At 46.4% G+C, this 19,563-nt stretch overlaps 1 protein-coding gene and 1 long non-coding RNA gene across 10 annotated transcripts in view; one reads left to right on the top strand and one right to left on the bottom strand.

The window, feature by feature from the left end:
• The window catches only part of LOC119312715, a 1,824-nt gene extending 1,217 nt beyond the window's left edge, over positions 1–607 (bottom strand). The window contains exon 1 of the long non-coding RNA XR_005151423.1: positions 11–607. This is a non-coding gene — a long non-coding RNA (uncharacterized LOC119312715). The remainder of the gene's footprint in view (positions 1–10) is intronic.
• Positions 608–1,471: 864 nt separating this feature from the next.
• LOC119312716 lies at positions 1,472–5,024 on the top strand. 9 transcript variants are annotated; one of them, XR_005151430.1, is made up of 5 exons: positions 1,513–1,650; positions 1,853–1,946; positions 2,184–2,474; positions 2,947–3,018; positions 4,002–5,024. XR_005151430.1 is itself a non-coding variant. In XM_037588471.1 (3 exons), exons 1-3 carry the CDS (start codon positions 1,583–1,585, stop codon positions 3,359–3,361), a joined length of 225 nt encoding a protein of 74 aa, XP_037444368.1. In that variant the 5' UTR covers positions 1,472–1,582. The 9 variants fall into 9 exon arrangements, 1 of the variants encoding a protein (XP_037444368.1); XR_005151425.1 differs by lacking the exon at positions 2,184–2,474; XR_005151428.1 differs by lacking the exon at positions 2,184–2,474 and having other exon boundaries at positions 1,568–1,650; positions 1,870–1,946.
• Positions 5,025–19,563: the final 14,539 nt, after the last annotated feature.

Raw genomic sequence — 19,563 nt, forward strand, 5'->3', positions numbered from 1 at the left:
GGAGGCGAACCGTGGCGAGCCATCGTGCTCCTTGATGAATCAGGGTCAAGCACCCCACACACCATTCGTCAAGAATTTTGTGCTTCCCCGTTAATGGCAACGGCGACGGCACAACTGCTCGAGGCACTGGCTGGCGCGCTGCACAAGGGAGGTGCAAGCTCGACCGAGGAGCAGCGATGCAGCGCACATCATCTTTTGCTTCCCCATCAATGGCAACGGCGACGGTGCGAGCTCGATGGGGCCCTATGGTGGCGAGGATAGCATCCTATGGAGCGAAGGACGACAGCAACGGCGATGTGGACCGGCCGACCAAGATCAATCTGTCTCCGAACGGCGTGCAGGGGAGGCCTCGGACCCGCAACCGTCACTCCTTCGGCGGGGCGGAGGGCGGAGGACGGAGCGATCTCGGCGGGGCGGAGGACAAAGACGAGAGGTGAATGCGCCGGTCGCCAGCCGGCGGCGCGAGAGGAGGGACGCGCTCAGCTGGCGAGCGCGCGCGAGGGTGAAGGCGACCAGGGCGAGCGACATCGGCGTAGCAGGGCCGTGCGGGCGCTATGTGAGGGGAGGAGGACGGGCGGCGGCGGCGCACAGGAGAGGAGGAGCGGGGTGCGCGTGTCGGGAGGCGGCGGCTAGGTTTTGACCTGATGCGTTTTATACGCCCGGGTGTGAAAAGACGAGAATACCCTTGGTGGGGAATGGGATATACAGGCGGTGGCACACTGCTTGACCACACAGCAGTGTTTCACTCGATCCGACGGCCAGGAATGCTCCAAATGAAGATCTGACGGCCAGGATCGCTCCAAATGAAGATCCAACGGTCAGGAATGTTTTGGAAGGCTAATCCGACGGCCCAGAATCCAAACGCACAGGAAGGCTCCATTTTAGTCTGGACTCTAACAATGGGATTCTGCTCCTACTCACGGCCTCTTCTCGATGTTCATCTCGTCAATGATCATGATCTCAAGTCGTTGCTTAAAAATGCGGAATTAGTGGCCTTAACCAAGTTTCGATGGGCATTGTATGCACAGCAAGTTGCAAAAGGTAGAGTACAATGCTTACAAACTTCGATCAAAATAGTTGGCGATAATGACCACGTGGCTTGAAAGTACAAGGACTCATTTCTAAAGACATCATTTTTTTTAGAATAAAGACATCATAATTTACATAGTACTATCATTCAGTGACTTTCTAGAATTGGATTTTTTAGGTGTTTAGAATTAGATTTTTTTAGGTGAACTTCTAGAATTAGATTTTTTTAGGTGAACTTCTAGAATTATTATTTTTTGAGGTGAATGTTTTTTTTTGAGGGATTTTTGAGGTGAAGGTGAACCTCTAGAATTAGATCTGTTGCCCTGGCAAGGGAAAGGCTGTTATTTTTGGTGGTCATTTGGGCTGAGATCTAGCAACATCCAAAGCCCAAGCCCTCTCCCACACAGTGGAGAGTGCTAAAAAAAACACAGCGAGAGAAGTGGCGGTCCCGTACACCTCCACCACCACCACCACCACCACCACCGGCGAACGATGTCGGCGGCGGGGATGGCGAAGGCGAGCGGCGGAAAGCGGGGCGGAGCCAAGGACCCCGATGAGGCCCCGGTCCGACAAGAGGCGGCGCGACATGGACGACTCCGACCCCGAGCTCGAGCTCAATAGGTGCCTCCCCTCCCCTCCCCCTCCCTCTCCAGCTATTCGCGACGCTGCTCTGCGCTCCGCGCGTCCCGCTCGTGGCGTTGCTAGCATCGAAGAGACCGGCAGCGAGAGCGAGAGCGAGAGCGCGGTTCGTGTCGGATTTTCGCGTGCTTAACTGATTTGGCCATATGATTTGTTGGTGTTTGCTTCGATGGGATCCGCCAAGAGAGTGACTTCAAGCAGATCTTGACGATTCTGCGCTACATCAAGGACAAGGCTCACAAGAACGGCCAGAAGAAGGCTGAGCAGGCCATCTCCAGGTGATTCCCGCCCCCATCCACCTCCCCATGTTTCTCCCCGGTCAATTTCGTAATGCTCGTCTACTTATGGGAGATTTGTTGCCTGCAACGCTAGGATTCAGTAGCTAAGAGTGTGTTATTTGTGTTTCTAATCTGCTGCATTCCCTGTATCTGAACCTGATGTATGCACTGTATCTGAACCTGATATATGCACAGTATCGTTTTTGAAAAGTATATGCACTGCATCGTTTTTGACAGGTTTCAGGAGTTTGTAAATGGATGATAAGCAGGAATTTTCAGTGTCATGTTGTTTGTGAATGATCAGGTGCCCTTTTGATGATTGGAGTAGTAGGTATCAATGCGATGACAGGGCTTACAAAGTTACAGGTGTTGCGTGCACCAGTTGGTATAACACGATTTATCCACCTTGTTCAGAGTGAACCATAGCTAGTGTTACAGACTGAACCTTGAAGACCGAGTACACCAAGTTTCAAGCTACTCATGACAAGTTCTGCATAGACAAGGCTGCACAGACGCAGAATTTCAAAGGTGTGCCGAATGGGCATCACCACCACATTTTCTTAAGTCTGGCATATGTACACTCTACGTGTTACGATAAATACATATGTGTAGAACATTGTCTGCTCTTGTCCTAGCTTTTGACTCTGGAAGAACAGTAGCTGCATCCTGTTGAATTATAAGCATATTTGTTGTGTATAATAAATGAGTTTGTTATCTTGCCCTGACACATGTAGGAGAACTATATTGCCAAACAGTATCCAAAGAAAACCATGTCCTTGTTAACCTTTAAAGCTGGTTGAACTTTGTGCACAATTTATGAATAATTGTGCTACTGGCTATTAATTACACTTAATTATTTATTTATTATTTGTTTGAAAGGATGAGCCAATATCTTCAGTTCATAGCTGTGCATAATGATACCTGAATTTGTAGTTTCCTGCCACATAATGAATCATCTCTGTTTCCGACTACTTACTTATCCACATGTCATGTTCTGCAGATCTTATCCACATACCTGAAAGGACAAGGCTCACAAGGACGGCCAGAAGAAGATCATGCAGGCCATCTCCAGGTGATTCCCGCTCCCATCCACCTCCCCATGTTTCTCCCCGTTCAATTTTGCAATGCTAGTCTGCACATTCTTTCTACCAGCCCCACTCTTATGGGAGATTTGTTGCCTGCAACACTAGGATTCAGTGGCTATGAGTACCTGGAGTCCTGAACCTTATGAGTGCCCTGAATCCGAACCTTCTGCATGCCCTGTATCTGAACCTGCTGTATGGCCTTTATCCGAGCCTGCTGTATGCACCGTATCTGAACCTGATGCATGCACTGTATCTGAATTTAGGCTTCAGGAGTCTGTACCTGGATGTGAACTAGGAATTACCAGTGTCATGTTGTTTGTGAATGATTAGGTGATGATTGAAGTAGTAGGTACCAATGCGATGACAGGATTTATGAGTGTTATATGGTGTTTCTGTATGTTCGGGTGCCCATATGATGATTGGAGTAAGTGCGTACATACTGATGCAACGATAAGACCTGCAAGCGTTGCGTGCACCTATTGGTTTGAACACGATTTATCTGCCTGCTTTGTGGAACGATAACTAGTTTTGTTGATTGAATATATGCATCCACCTTCATATTTTTCTCCTGACTCACTCTCAGAATAGCCTGCAAAGACTTCGGAGTCATGTTACTGTTTCTACCTGCTGTGTTGCATTTAGACACGGGAAATCTGTGTTCGCATCACCAAATTAGTAGGGCAGCAGACCATGGTTTTCCTGATTGGTCATGACTGCTTAGGTCTTGCATGTAGTGTTGCGCAGTACTCCCTCTGTAAAGAAAAGAGTTTCAGAGAAGCTAGTAGATGCAGAAGAATCTATGAAGAAGTTGAAGCAGGTCTGTTCAACACTCTGCGCCGATTACTACAACTGGTGCTTTGGTCTTGTGTAACCACACACAGCTTTAACGGAGTTCAATCAATGTTTATCGGTACCATGTAGTAATTCTCTCTCTTGAACAAGTAAGTAACCTTGTGTTTGTGTGTTGCAGCGTAGGGTGACAAATCCATCATCAAGCTTCGCAAGTCCTTTGCCTCGTTCCTGGGCCCCGATGACGAGGATAGTGGTATATGGTTCTGAAGAAGAGAAATGATGCACAGGCACAGTACAGGGGCAAGAAAGAGTAGGTTCCGGAGGGTTTGTATAGAGGTTTTGGTGTTCCGGTCATGATCAAACCTATCTCTTTTCCTGTTCTTACATTCAGCAGCCATTGCTAAACTTGTGGGCGACCTTTGCTCATGTTTTGTGCCGCATGCATATTTTCTAACACCCTTCCCTATGCCTGGACCAACAACATTCAGTAAGAAACATATAGTGCTACATATAATCTTGTCAAGTATGTTTCCAAGGAAAAATAGAAAAAGTTTACATCCATCGCAAGGTTTATCATATGAGCTACTGTAGTTGTTTTTATTTTTAAAAAAGGTTTATGAGCTAGTTACAACTTACATGGCATCCTTTCCTGACTTCCTGTAGATTGTAATCGGAAGGGGCAATCTGAACTGTGAAGGGGCCTTTCACCTTGACCATGACGCGCTTCAGGCTGGTCTGGCACCGGAGGTGGAGGTTCCGCGTGCCGGCGGACACCATCGACGTGAGCTGCGTCTCGCACTGCGGGCACCGGCCCGGGCATTGGAACGTCGGGGCCGTCGTCTTCTCGCTGGGCACCCGGACGACGACGTCCTTCTCTGCTCCTGCTCGCGCAGCACGGTCTTGCACCGGACGCACTTTGCCAGCCCAGCAGCCAGGTCGCTTCAGGGGGCCTCACTGGCCAGCTCGCGGCGACTCGGCGGCGGTCGGCTTGGACTGCTTCGCCGCGTGGTGCGATCGGTACTACTCCTGCGCGGAGGCTGCGCTGCTGTAGTTTCTGTAGCCACGCCCTCCTCGTTTTCTGTAGCACCTATTGTATGCCATCGGACTAGCAAGAATTGTCTTGCTCTACTACATCAATCATACATTACCATCGGAATACCAAAAATTAGCATGTTATATGCTCGAACGTGGACTACAGCTATGGAGGAAGTTCATCCACAGATGCCCTTGCCGCTGTTGTCGTGGAAGTAGTGGTCGAAGACGAAAAATGAATCGAGCCGGATCTACTCATTGCCGGACCTGACGTCACTGGTTTCCTCCTCCTCCTCTTTGGAGGGCAATCCGGCCATGGCATGCATGGGCTGTCCAGTTTTGCTCCCTTGCGAAGGCGCGCATCGTCGTCCTCTGTCGTTTTTCGAGGATGCGGGAAGAGACGGCTTCCTCATCCAACTCGACTATGCCTCCGCCTCCGCGGCCTCCCACGCCTAGTGGACGGGCCACGACTCATGCCGGCGTTGGCCTCCGACTCTGAGCCCGGGGACGTAGGGATGAGGCGCCACCGAAAGGGGTTGCGCCGCCAGACCGTCGTTGCAGCACCAGTTAGTGGTTACTACGTCCGACGAGGCCACGGGCACGCGCCTCGAGCCCCCAGCCCCGATGGATCCAAGCGCCTTTGTGCGGATGCAACGTATTTCCTCCCGAGTGCGGCGGAGAGCCATGCAGACGACCATCTCCTCTTCGTCCCCATATGGAATGAGGTCCCAGTCGACGGATCTGGAGAGCTCTGAGTCAGGTTTGTTGCCCGTCATGTTGAAGAAGGGCAGGTATCACCGGAACGGAGCTCAGGGATAGATTGGAGTGGTCCGGCTAGGGTTTCATCCCGGATGCAGATAGGGACGAATATATGTGGGGTCGGGATGGCTAGCATGGCCTTGATCCGACGTGACAGAAGCACCAGGGCATGTCCGGGCCTCCCCATATCCGCTCAGATATGGGCTTGATCGGGATTTTGTGACCAGTCATTAACCGGGTCGTCCGCCCGGACGTATAAGCAGCGTTTGAGAAGTCCGGCTGTAGATACTCTAACATTTATCTTAACCTTCCAGATTGCCCACATGGTCACAATCAACAACTCATATATCTCCTCTGATAGAGCAACTTCCATCTCGAACGTCCACTATCTTGCATGCGGTTCCCCACAACTTCTTGCTTGATCAGTACCGACACGCTTCACACCATCCTGCTATCAACCAGAGAGTGCCTTCAAGAATCCTCCATAACTCACAAATGGTGCATGTGCTTTCGTCTAACATATTCCGGTGATGAGCAACGCCCGCCATGGGTAGGCTTTGACGAGGTAAATGCCCACGCGGATACCTTAACTTTGGCCAAAATATTGTGCTTCCACATCTTGGTCCATGCTTTCTCTTCCTTCTTCGGATCAGAATTCCTTGTTCATATTTTGTAAAGAATCACCGCCGGGGAGGAGGAGGGGAGACCGTTGTTAAGGCGAGTGTAAGCTTTTTTTTTACAGAATTACATTAGCAGGACCACAAGAGGGTGGCCACCTTGTAAGCCGGCTTCTTAAGGTCTTGTACAATGCAAGGTGCTTATGGGGCTGCTTAGAAAAACAAATAGGAGTTTCTTAAGCACTGATGCTTATTTGTAGAGGGTAGACGCTTAATTAAGCACTAGTGGTTGAGAAAGGCTTATTTTACCAAGCACCTTCCTTAAGCACTTTGCATTGTATGAGACTTAAGCAGGTAAGTCCATAGCATTAGATCCTCAATGACAAACCGTAGCATGAGAGAGCTATGTTGATCAATATGTTCGAAGGCCATTTTGTTTCGAGCAGCCAAGATCTTCCATAGGATGATAAGGAGGATCCTGTACCACGTGGATGGATCAACCCCAGCAGGCAGCGAGCATGTCCATAGGGAGTCGATGGAAGACGGTGGATGTAGGCCTAATTGCTTCCAAATCCTACCAGCATATGCGCATGCGATGAAGAGGTGGAGCGTGTCTTCTGAGGCATGGTCTCTTTTAGTACCATGACCAGCAATTATCGAGTTTTGTGGACAACAAGGGAACCCGTTGAATCGACTCTACATCCATCGGCATAAAAGCCGTTCAACAACATGTTCACCGCACCAATCAATTCCGCAACAAATTTTCGTATGTTAGCATTCAAAGGTGCGATGGGTCTCATCATGTTCTCCCGTGGAAGCCAATTTTCGTTTCGAACGTGGGTAGTATGCCTGTCACCGATTCTCTTGATTAATCCCTATTTTAGAACCTCCCTACCATCTAATATCGACCTCCGATGCCGATGTCCATTCAGGTGCTCTCTCTCTCAAGGGATACGCTTGGTTTGGTTCCCCACCTCTTCCCTCCCGCTACGAACCCAAGAGCTGCCTTCCGCTCGAGTCATGCTTTGGCGATGGAGGGGAGGAGAGTGATCCATCTCTAGTTTGTAGGTAGGTTTAATGGCGGTGTTGATCCATATCGAGCCCTCTTACTTTATGACGTTGTGATTGAAAGGAAATGGAAATTGATTGACCTTTTTGTCATGGTCCAGTATGTTGTTTATCTGATCCGTCACGTCATACTGCTTCTTGTTTGGTGCAAGCCGTGTGTTGCATGTGTCACGCCGTGTGCCGATGTTTTGTGCATGTAAGGCAGAAGTGAAGTGCATATATTTGGGTGCACACACGTATGTATAGGGTGAAGGTTTAGGGTTTGAAGCATGCATGGGTTTCGAAACATGCATGCACGGTCACACCACCTGAATATAATAATACGAGGAAGAGGCAAAAGCAACACATACTCCCTCCAACATTGTACTAAGGTTAAGACACTTGTTTTGGGATGGAGGGAGTATATGTTATCCGTTGGGGGATAGATCTTAGTCCTATCCATCCCAAAATAATGTCTCTGAATTAGGACAACTTAACTATAATTGTATTAATTCAAAGACACTTAGAGGGTGCTTGGATACAATGGACTATTTTTAGTCTGACTAAAAATAGTCTTTTTTAGAGGCTAAAGTTCCAAGCACCCCTGACTAAAGAGAGGCTAGGACTAGTCTTGAGGCTAAAAATTTTTAGTCATGGGAAACCTACTAAAATATGTATTAGCTCTCTCTCTCCTCATTTAATTCCTCTCATTAGTTCTGGATTGGAGGGTTTGGAGGATAATAAATGCTCAATAACTAGATTTTAGTCTCTTTAGTACTTGGATCCAAGCATGGGTGAGACTAGCAAGTTTTAGTCCCACTACTTTTAGTCATAGGACTAAAACGTATCCAAGCATGCTCTTATTCTAGGACGGACGGAGTATTTTGTAAAATGTTTCAAAACATGCATGCCTAATCCGGACATCTTTCAAGAAGTGGGCATCACTTAGATATTGAGATGTTATTGTTTTTGTTCAGGCCACATGTTCTAATTTATACTTCCTTAATTAATAAAAATGGTTACACTAAAAGTTATGATCTGATATTGGAACAAATCAGAAAAAATTTATTATGAGAGAAGATGGTACTCGAACCATATGGGACGATCATACATAAGAGAACGACCTACACACGGGTCAGGTCTCGCTCTCAAGGGATATTCTTGGTTTTGTTCCCCACCTCTTTTCTGCCGGCGGCAAACCCAGGAGCCCCCTTCCGTTCGAGTCATACTTCGGCGATGGACGGAAGGAGATAGTGATCCCTCTTTGGTGTGTAGGTAGGTTAGGGTTTTAATTAATGGTGGTGTTGATCCGTCTCTAGTGTGTAGATAAATCGTACTTTGCTGAGCTTGGTTGATCACGGTACGTACGAAAGACCTCTCTTAGTTTTGTGCGGGCATGTTGTTTCTCGGGCATGTGTTGGGAGCAGGCGTGCCAACGGTTTTTGGATGCAAGGCAGGAGTGAGTACCTTTTTGTTCCAACCATGTCCATTATAGACTTCCCTAATAAAAATGGGTCGATGATCCACCAGAACCGTAGTTACTGATCTTGGGCTCTACTCGAGCTTGATCTCGTGAGCGTCTGCTGTCTTGCATCGGATCGACGACGCGAGTTGTGGTTGAAGATTAACTTGCAAACTACGTACATGATGGCAAAGCCAGCCCCTCCTTCCTTCATTATCTAATCTATAAGCTGAAGCTCAAGTTGAAGCATTTCAAGAACTTTGAAATGGTGAAGATAAAATTGGGAAGTAATATGCATACATATATACATTATGTAATCTAGAGTACCTATCTATCTAAGTTAAATAAATAATAATAAATAAAAGCTAATAAAGAAAAGAAGAGGTATGGTTTGGCGAGCGCAAAGCTCCTCGGCCATCGAGCGCCGGCCGCGCGCGCCTCCGACCTCCGATCCGTGGCAAGTAGGCAGGCGAGGCGGATCCGCGCCGGCGTATCAAAATTCCCGCCCAAACCAACCGCCCAACCAACAGACACCGCTCCGCGCCGGCATATCAAAGCCCCCAACCCCTCTCTCTTGCAGTCTCGCTCGCCGCGCACCTCACCTCACCTCGCTCGCTCGAGCTCTCCCCCTGCCCTCCCTTCCTCTCCCCCTACACCACGCGCCATGTCCGCCTTGACCCGCCTCCTCGCCGGCGCCGGGCGCGTCCGTGTCCTTGCCGCGGCGCGCGTCCGCACGGCCACCGCGGGCTCCACCGCCGCGCTCCGCGCCGCCGCCACCCGCGCTTCCGCCCTGCTGCGCCCCGACGCGATCCGGTCCCGGATCCACGACGGGTCGCCGCGCTGGAGGGCGGCGGTGCGCCCCGTTATGGACGACTTCCTCGACGGGCTCCCGGTTCCGGCGGACGTCCTCCGCCGCACGCGCGACTCGCTGCTCCGCGTCGGCCCAGACCTGCTCCGCCGCACCGGAGACTCCCTCACGGAGCTCCGCTGGCGCCTCCCCTCCACCGATTCCTTGCGGCCCGCGCTCCGGGACCTCGTCCAGGCGGTGCGCCTCGGAGGCGACGGCGATGAGGCCCTCCGCCGCCGCCTGCTCGGGCGGCTCCGCCTCCGCCGCCGCGCCACCGTGCGCCGACCTCGCGTCGACTACATCGTCTTGGACGGCGACGAGCTCCGGGAGGCGGCGGACGACGACGACCGCATGGCCGCGACGCTCGACGCGGCCCTTCGCCGCCTCTGGACCAGCTTTTGGGACGCGTTCCTCGACCCACACCGACTCAAGATGTGGCTCGAGCAGCTCACGCACAAGGCCCCAGGCCAGCCGTCGCGGAGGCTTCGCCTCCGCCCTGCCCGTCCCCGCACCACGCCGCGCCCGATCTCTTCGTCGTGGTCGGCTCTCAGGTGCGCTCTCCTCCGCTCCTCTCTGACATAGAAAATAGGAATTGAAGGAGCGCTCCGGTGTTGGAACTTGGATTTGGCCTCAAACGCATTCTGGCGCTCGGCGTTGTTTTGTGTGTCGCAGGATCGAGATGATCCCCACGGGCGACCGATTGGACTGGATCCTGCTGGGTTCCGTTGCTCTGGTGGACGCCCAGATGGCGCCGGGGGTGCAGGTTCAGCTGGATGCGGACACACCCCCGCGGCCGAGCACGCTGGCGGTGTCTCCCCAGATCAGCGCCAGCGGCCCCTTCGCTTCGCTCGAGGACCAGGACCAGGACCAGGAGGACCCCTACGTGGCCGCGGTGCTGGACCCAGGTCACCTCCTCCTCCTCCTCCTCCGCGCGCGCCCCGACCCCGACTACTACCTCATCTGCGACATCGCTTCTGGTACGGCGACTCGGCTCCCGGTTCCACCACCAGGAGCTTTCCTGGCACCGGAGACCATCGGGATCGTCTCGCGCGTCGACGGCCACGGCTTCCAGGTGCTGGCGCTCCAGCACGCACCAGCAGCAGGTATGGCTGCCGTCCTATGCTTCGATAGCCGCACCTGGACTTGGAGCGGCTTCGTTGTGGCCGTGGAGGGAGTCCCGGTCGGCGGCGGCGACAGGCCGTGGTCAGGGTCCGGCCAGGGCGTGGTCTCCCACGGCGGGAGGATCGCCTGGGTCGACCTACGACTGGGGTTCCTCTTGTTGGACGCGCACGGCCAGGAGCGCACCCTGAGCTACATCCCGCTGCCCACGGGGAGGGTGCTTCCAGCAGGCAGCACCGGGGTGGAGAGGCTCCGCTGCGCTGCGCTGAGCCAGGGAGTTGTGCGCTACGCTGAGCTGATCGAGCTGGACGCCCCCCACATCGAGCTCTGGAGGTTCGAGGAGGCGGACCGTACTTGGCTGCGCGGCGGCAGGGTGCGCCTGGACGCGGGCCTCCGCACGGACCTGCTCATCCCTTGGATCGCGGCCATCCACCCGCACAAGGATGTCGTGTTCGTCACCATGGGGTCTGCCATCTCCGCTGTAGATGTCCGCCGTGGCCGGGTCGTCGCCGAGGACTTGTTCCAGCTGCCACTCCCGGAGCCCCGATCGTCCTACTTCGTCCGAGCGTGGGAGCTGGCCTGATCGCTCATCGAGCGTGATGGATTGTGCCCCTTAAGCTTCTTCTTGTGTTTGTTTTGTTCGAGGAAGTGATCTTATTTGTCACTAATCAGCTAGACGATTATTGTTGATATGCTTTGGGCCGTGAATGCATCCAAGTAGAACACCTTGCTTGATGGTGTTATTCATCTTTTCATTATTTGCCTCTGCATGCATGAACTTAATTTGCATATAAGTACTACTCCACTGCATGTTCTTGTCTCTCATAACCGCGCGCCCTACAACACCTTGAAGCGAAACGGACTCGTCGGCCGCTAGCTACTTCATATGTATGTTAATCCTAGCAATTGACAAGTTAATTAGCATGCAGCTAGTGAACCAAAAACTAGACGAATTTGCCTCGATCGTGGATTGAGTATCTTCTCCATGCCAAAAACTTCCCGTACGTGTTCCCACCCCCTACATGTACCATGCATGTCGCAACTACACCAATCTCCTTAAAACTCACCTCACCAAGCACCAAAACCTCCTCTTCCTCCGCTATATATGCTCAACAGCTTCTCCAGCCAAATCAACTAATCCAACCCTTGTGTGACGATTAACATCATCAATACCCAACAGGGGCCGCCCATACATCTCCTTAGCTCAAGGGCATGCAAACATCATATATACTAGATCGGGATCACGCCTTGGCGCGAGGGTGCCGGTCCCAACGTTTGTTCAAACAGCTAATGCTAAGTTAGTAGGAATTCAGGTTTAGTATACGCATTCATAGAACATAACAATATAGTGATGAAGAAACATTCAGCTGTGATAGGAGCGAGACACAATGGTGATCAACATCGGCACGGGACTAAGACAGAATCAATTTCAGCGCGTTCGTTAACAAAGGGAACTAAAGTGATTGCTTAGAATGGATTAGACCCATACAGTAAATTTACATTAAAAAACGGGGCATTGCCAAAGGGCAAGACAACATATATACCAAAAGTATGACAAACATGACACATTTTCTCATTACAAAAATATGTCTAAAGTAGTGATCCAATAACCCAGCGCTTGGTATTTATCAGGGTAGTATGTAAACCAATACAAATCATATAAGTGCAGTACAAAGTAAGACATGATTCGGTAAAAACCATCAAAATTCTTGATGGACCAGGATTACAACAAGTCATTTATATAGAAATGAATGCATCCCACATGTCGAAATACCATTATTATTAATTAGAGTAAGCTGGTTACACAGCAAGGGACCAAAGACTACGTAGCACATTACAGGACAGCCGAACATCACAAAATACTAAAAGCAAGGCGTTTATACAAAGGCTGGTGACAGTTAGACAACAGTCTTGATAAGTACATAGAATGAGAACCAATGGTGGAGCTCATCATGGCCAGTGATACCGCTGGAAGCATATGATTGCCAATTCCAACCACTCGGGTATAACTTCGTCGAGAATCTCATCGGAGTCCATGACGACTATAACTATCGCTTGTCCACAGAAGGGGTTGCACAAAGCAGATGGATCAAACTTGATAGCAACAAAAGGGAAAGAATCACGGGCGATAAGTTTAGCTCGAGGCACCAACCTTTGGATAGTTTCAACCGAGAGCAGTCTTGCACAAAGGTATCTCCTCTCGCGCCGCCGCCGAATGCTCGACCCTGGGTGGCCTAAAGTGCACTTATCCTGTCCAAAAAAAATAATTATTGGGCCTTCTTTGTGTGGCCTGAAATTAATCACGGAAGGAATAAACCAATAAAGAATATATGTTTGATCGTTCTGTAGCATGGCATGGTACATACTGGAATCACACGGAAGATCGTCGAACAGTATATGCAACACTTACACACATGCCTCTTGACTCCTGTTAATCCGTAAAGGATACCATGTTGGATCTGTCATCTTCATCGTACTGAAACTAATGAAAGCATGCCACAAGAATTAGGTAGAGAAATTAAGGGATTCCCAAAATAAACTTGGGTCAGTGTCATCTAGACATGGGCATAATGTGATCTCATTACAAAATATAACAACACAAATTTACTAATTATGACATTGGATAATTCAACAATCCATTGGAAGTTGTTTCAGGCAGAACCAGTCTAATCCATCAGGAGTACCTATTTTTTAGGTTCCAACAAAGTTTGTAGGGTTACCTAACAGTAATACCATACTCAAATCGCTTGAAAATTAAGAGAGGGACAAGGAGAGGGGAGGCAAGATATCAGAATCTTCTAGGGAAACTGTTCTGCCTGATGAAAATGCACCGCGTGTGACAGTTCATCCTAAAGAACCTATCATCTCTGCTGCAGCTCCAACAATGTCTTCAAGTATGAAGAAAATCCACCCTTCCTTCTGCATCAGAAGTAAAGAAAACCAAGGCTAGAGAGAGAGAGAGAGAGAGAGAGAGAGAGAGAGAGAGAGAGAGAGAGAGAGAGAGAGAGAGAGAAAGGTGATACGTCCATTTTGCATCATGTTTCTTACTGTTATTTATGATGTTTGTATCCATAATAATGCTTTTTGGAGTAATTCTAATGCCTTTTCTCTCATAATTTGCAAGGTACACACCAAGAGGGAGAATTCCGGCAGCTGGAAATCTGGACCTGGAAAAGCTATGCCAGGCCACCTATTCTGCACAACTCCAAACAAGCTGAAACTTTACGGAGATTTTTTATGGAATATTTGAAAATTATTGGAGAAAATAACTACCATAGGGGGCCCACCAGGTGGGCACAACCCACCTGGGCGTGCCAGGGAGCCCATGCGCGCCCTTGTGGGTTGTGCTCACCCAGGCCCACCTCCGGTGCCCATCTTCTGGTATATGTAGGTCATTTTAACCTAGAAAAAAAATAAGGAGAGGACTTTCGGGACGGAGCGCCGCCGTCTTGAGGCGGAACTTGGGCAGGAGCACTTTTGCCCTCCGGCGGAGCGATTCCGCCGGTGGAACTTCCCTCCCAGAGGGGGAAATCATCGTCATCATGTCACCAACAACTCTTCCATCTTGAGGAGGGAAATCTCCAACAACATCTTCAACAGAACCATCTCATCTCAAACCCTAGTTCATCTCTTGTGTTCAATCTTGTTACCGGAACTATAGATTGGTGCTTGTGGGTGACTAGTAGTGTTGATTACATCTTGTAGTTGATTACTATATGGTTTATTTGGTGGAAGATTATATGTTCAGATCCATTATGCTATTTAATACCCCTCTTATCTTGACCATGATTATCATTTGTGGGTAGTTACTTTTGTTCTTGAGGTCACGGGAGAAATCATGTTGCAAGTAATCATTTGAACTTGATATGTGTTCGATATTTTGATAGTATGTGTATGTTGTGACTCCCTTAGTGGTGTCATGTGAACATCGACTACATGAAACTTCACCATATTTGGGCCTAAGGGAATGCATTGTGGAGTAGCAATTAGGTGATGGGTTGCGAGAGTGACAGAAGCTTAAACCCATGTTTATGCGCTATTCCGTAAGGGACCGATTGGATCCAAAAGTTTATTCTGTGGTTAGAATTTATTCTTAATACTTTTATCGTAGTTGCAGATGCTTGCGGGAGGGTTAATCATAAGTTGGAGGTTTGTTCAAGTAAGAGCATCACCTAAGCACCAGTCCACCCACATATCAAATTATCAAAGTAGCGAATACGAATTAAGTCAACATGATGAAAGTGACTAGATGAAATTCCCGTGTACCCTCAAGAACGCTTTGCTTATCATAAGAGACCGTTTTGGACTGTCCTTTGCCTCAAAAGGATTGGGCTACCTTGCTGCACTTTTGTTACGACTATCATTACTTGCTCGTTACAAATTACCTTGCTATCAAACTACTCCGTTACTTACAATTTCAGCATTTGTAGACATTACCTAGCTGAAAACCACTTGTCATTTCCTTCTGCTCCATGTTGGGTTCGACACTCTTACTTATCGAAAAGAGCTACAATTGATCCCCTATACTTGTGGGTCATCAAGGCTATTTTATGGCACTGTTGCCGGGGAGTGAAGCGCCTTTGCTAAGTGGAATTTGGTAAGGAAACATTTATATAGTGTGCTAAATTTTTTGTCACTTGTTACTATGGACAACAATCCTTTGAGGGGTTTGTTCGGGGTATCTTCTCCTTGACCGGAACCACAATTAGCTACCCCTCAACCTACTGCACCTACTGAAAATATTGAATATGAAATTCCTTCGGGTATGATAGAACAATTGCTAGCTACTCCTTATGTAGGAGATGGAACCGAACATCCTGATATGCACTTGATATATGTAGAACAAATTTGTGGATTGTTTAAGCTTGCAGGTTTACCCAGAGATGAAGTTATGGAAAAGGTTTTCCCTTTATCTTTGAAGGGAAAAGCATTGGCATGGTATAGGCTATGCGATGATATTGGATCATGGAATTGGAATCGATTGAAATTGGAGTTCCACCAAAAAATTATCCTATGCATCTAGTTCATCGTGATCGTTATTATATATATATATATATATATATATATATATATATATATATATATATATATATAATTTTTGGCATCATGAAGGAGAAAGTATCGCTCTAGCTTGGGGGAGGCTTAATTCAATGTTATATTCATGTCCCAATCATGAGCTCTCAAGAGAAATTATTATCCAGAATTTCTATGCTCGGCTTTCTCGTAATGATCAAACCATGCTTGATACTTCTTGTGCTGGTTCTTTTATGAAGAATACTATTGAATTCCGGTGGGATCTTTTGGAAAGAATTAAACGCAACTCTGAAGATTGGGAACTCGACAAAGGTAAAGATTCAGGTATTAAGCTTAAGTATGATTGTGTTAAATCTTTTATGAATACCGATGCTTTTCAAAAGTTTAGCACTAAATATGGACTTGACTCTGAGATGGTAGCCTCCTTTTGTGAATCATTTGCTACTCATGTTGAACTCCTGAAAGAGAAGTGGTTTAAATATCACCCACCTATTAAAGAAGAAATTAAAGAATAGGTACCAGTTAAAGAAGAAACTATACTTTATAATGTTGATCCAGTTGTTCCTTCCGCTTATATTGAGAAACCACCTTTTCCTGTTAGGCTAAAGGAACATGCTAAATTTTCAACTGTGGTTAACAAAAGCTACATTAGAACACCTAAACCTGATGGACAAATCAAAGTAGAACCTAGTATTGCTATTGTTAAAGATCTCTTGGAAGAAGATATGGATGGGCATGTTATTTACTTCTGTGAAGAAGCTGCTAGAATTGCCAAACCTGATAAAAAGGATAAACATATACTTGTTGTTGGAATGCCTGTCATCTCAGTTAAAATAGGAGATCATTGTTATCATGGTTTACATGACATAGGTGCTAGTGTGAGTGCTATTCCTTACACCTTATATCAAGAAGTTATGAATGACATAGCACCCACAGAGATAGAAGACATAGATGTTACTATTAAACTTGCTAATAGAGACACTATATCACCAATTGGGATTTTTAGAGATGTTGAAGTCTTGTGTGGGAAAATAAAATACCCTACTAATTTTCTTGTTCTTGGTCCCCACAAGATGACTTCTGTCCCATTATCTTTGGTAGACCTTTCTTGAACACCGTTAATGCTAAAATAGATTGTGAGAAACAAACTGTCGGTGTTAGTTTTGGTGATGAGTCTCATGAGTTTAATTTTTCCAAGTTTAGTAGAAAGCTTCATGAAAAAGAGTTTCCTAGTAAAGATGAATTAATTGGTCTTGCTTCTATTGTTGTGCCTCCTACTGATCCACTAGAACAATATTTGCTAGACCATGAAAATGATTTACATATGCATGAAGGAAATGAAATAGATAAGATTTTCTTTGAACATCGTCCTCTACTTAAACACAATTTGCCTATTGAAACTCTAGGAGGTCCTCCTCCACCTAAGGGTGATCCCGTGTTTGAATTAAAACAATTGCCAGGCACTTTGAAATATGCTTATCTTGATGAAAAGAAGATATATCATGTTATTATTAGTGCTAACCTTTTAGAATATGAAGAAGAAAGATTATTGAAAGTTCTAAGGAAGCACTGAGCTGCTTTTGGATATACCCTTGATGATTTAAAGGGCATTAGTCCCACTCTATGTCAGCACAAAATTAATATGGAACCTGATGCTAAACCCGTTGTGGATCACCAACGTCGGTTAAATCCGAAGATGAAAGAAGTGGTAAGAACGGAAATATTAAAACTTCTGAAAGCAGGTATAATCTATCCCATAGCTGATAGTAGATGGTTAAGTCCTGTTCATTGTGTCCCTAAGAAAGGAGGTATAACTGTTGTTCCTAATGATAAGAATGAACTTATTCCACAAAGAATTGTTACAGGCTATAGAATGGTAATTTATTTTAGAAAATTAAACAAAGCAACTAGAAAATATCATTACCCTTTTCCTTTTATTGATCAAATGCTTGAAAGATTATCTAAGCACACACATTTTTACTTCCTTGATGGATATTCTGGTTTTTCACAAATACCTGTTTCTCAACCTGATCAAGAAAAGACTACTTTTACTTGTACCTCTGGAACTTCTGCTTATAGACGCATGCCTTTTTGTTTATGTAATGCACCTGCTACCTTTCAAAGATGTATGACTGCTATATTCTCTGACTTTTGTGAAAAGATTGTTGAGGTTTTCATGGATGATTTCTTTGTTTATGGGAAGTCCTTTGATGATTGTTTATGCAATCTTGATCGAGTTTTGCAGAGATGTGAACAAACAAATCTTGTCTTGAATTGGGAGAAGTGCCACTTTATGGTTAACGAAGGTATTGTCTTGGGTCATAAAATTTCTGAAAGAGGTATTGAAGTGTACAAAGCTAAGGTTGATGCAATTGAGAAAATGCCATGTCCTAAAGATACAAAAGGTATTCGTAGTTTCTTAGGTCATGCTGGCTATCATAGGAGATTTATCAAAGACCTCTCTAAAATTTCTAGGCCTCTTACGAGTCTTTTACAAAAGGATATTCCTTTGTTTTTGATGATGATTGTTTGGAGGCCTTTGAAACACTGAAGAAAGCCTTAATTTCTGCACCTATTGTTCAACCACCTGATTGGAATTTGCCTGTTGAAATTATGTGTGATGCTAGTGATTATGCTGTTGGTGCTGTTCTAGGACAAAGAGTTGATAAGAAATTGAATGTTATTCATTATGCTAGTAAAACTCTAGACAGTGCTCAACGAAACTATGCTACTACTGAAAAAGAATTCTTAGCCGTGATGTTTGCTTGTGATAAATTTACACCTTATATTGTTGATTCCAAAGTAATTGTTCACACGGATCATGCTGCTATTAAATATCTTATGGAAAAGAAAGATGCTAAACCTAGACGTATTCGATGGGTTTTCTTGTTACAATAATTTGATTTGCATATTACTGATAGAAAAGGAGCTGAGAACCCCGTAGCTGATAATCTATCTACGCTTGAAAATGTGCCTGATGACCCACTACCTATTGATGATAGTTTCCCTGATGAGCAGTTAGCTGCAATAAATGTTGCTCATAGTACTCCTTGGTATGCTGACTATGCTAATTACATTGTTGCTAAATATTTACCACCTAGCTTTACATACCAACAAAAGAAAAAAAATTCTTCTATGATTTAAGACACTACTTTTGGGATGACCCACATCTTTATAAAGAAGGAGTAGATGGTATTATTAGACGTTGTGTACCTGAGCATGAACAGGGAAAAATCCTACGGAAATGTCACTCTAATGCTTATGGAGGGCATCATGCTAGAGATAGAACTGCTCACAAGGTATTACAATCTGGATTTTATTGGCCTACTCTCTTCAAGGATGCCCGTAAGTTCGTCTTATCTAGTGATGAATGTCAAAGAATAGGCAATATCGGTAAGCATCAAGAAATGCCTCTGAATTATTCACTTGCTGTTGAACCATTTGATGTTTGGGGATTTGATTACATGGGATCTTTCCTTCCTCTAATCGGTATAGACATATTTTGGGTGCTGTTGATTATGTTAATAAATTGGTAGAAGCTATTCCAACCAGTAGTGCTGATCACAACACCTATATTAAAATGCTTAAGGAAGTTATTTCCCCAAGGTTTGGAGTCCGTAGATATTTACTGACTGATTGTGGTTCACACTTTATTTATGGTGCTTTCCGTAAAAATGCTTGCCAAATATGATGTTAACCATAGAATTGCATCACCCTATCATCCTCAGTCTAGTGGTCAAGATGAACCTAGCAATAGAGAAATAAAATTAATTTTGCAAAAGACTGTCAATAGGTCCAGGAAGAATTGGTCTAAGAAATTAGA

The sequence above is a fragment of the Triticum dicoccoides genome, chromosome 5B, assembly GCF_002162155.2.
Source record: "Triticum dicoccoides isolate Atlit2015 ecotype Zavitan chromosome 5B, WEW_v2.0, whole genome shotgun sequence".
Lineage (NCBI taxonomy): Eukaryota > Viridiplantae > Streptophyta > Magnoliopsida > Poales > Poaceae > Triticum > Triticum dicoccoides.

Coding starts and splice junctions, on each gene's coding strand:
- LOC119312716 (XM_037588471.1), top strand. CDS start 1,583: ATGAGGCCCCGGTCCGACAAGAGGCGGCGCGACATGGACGACTCCGAC. Junction 1,651..1,856: donor CCCGAGCTCGAGCTCAATAG/GTGCCTCCCCTC, acceptor CCGCCAAGAGAG/TGACTTCAAGCAGATCTTGA. Junction 1,947..3,294: donor GCTGAGCAGGCCATCTCCAG/GTGATTCCCGCC, acceptor ATCTGAATTTAG/GCTTCAGGAGTCTGTACCTG.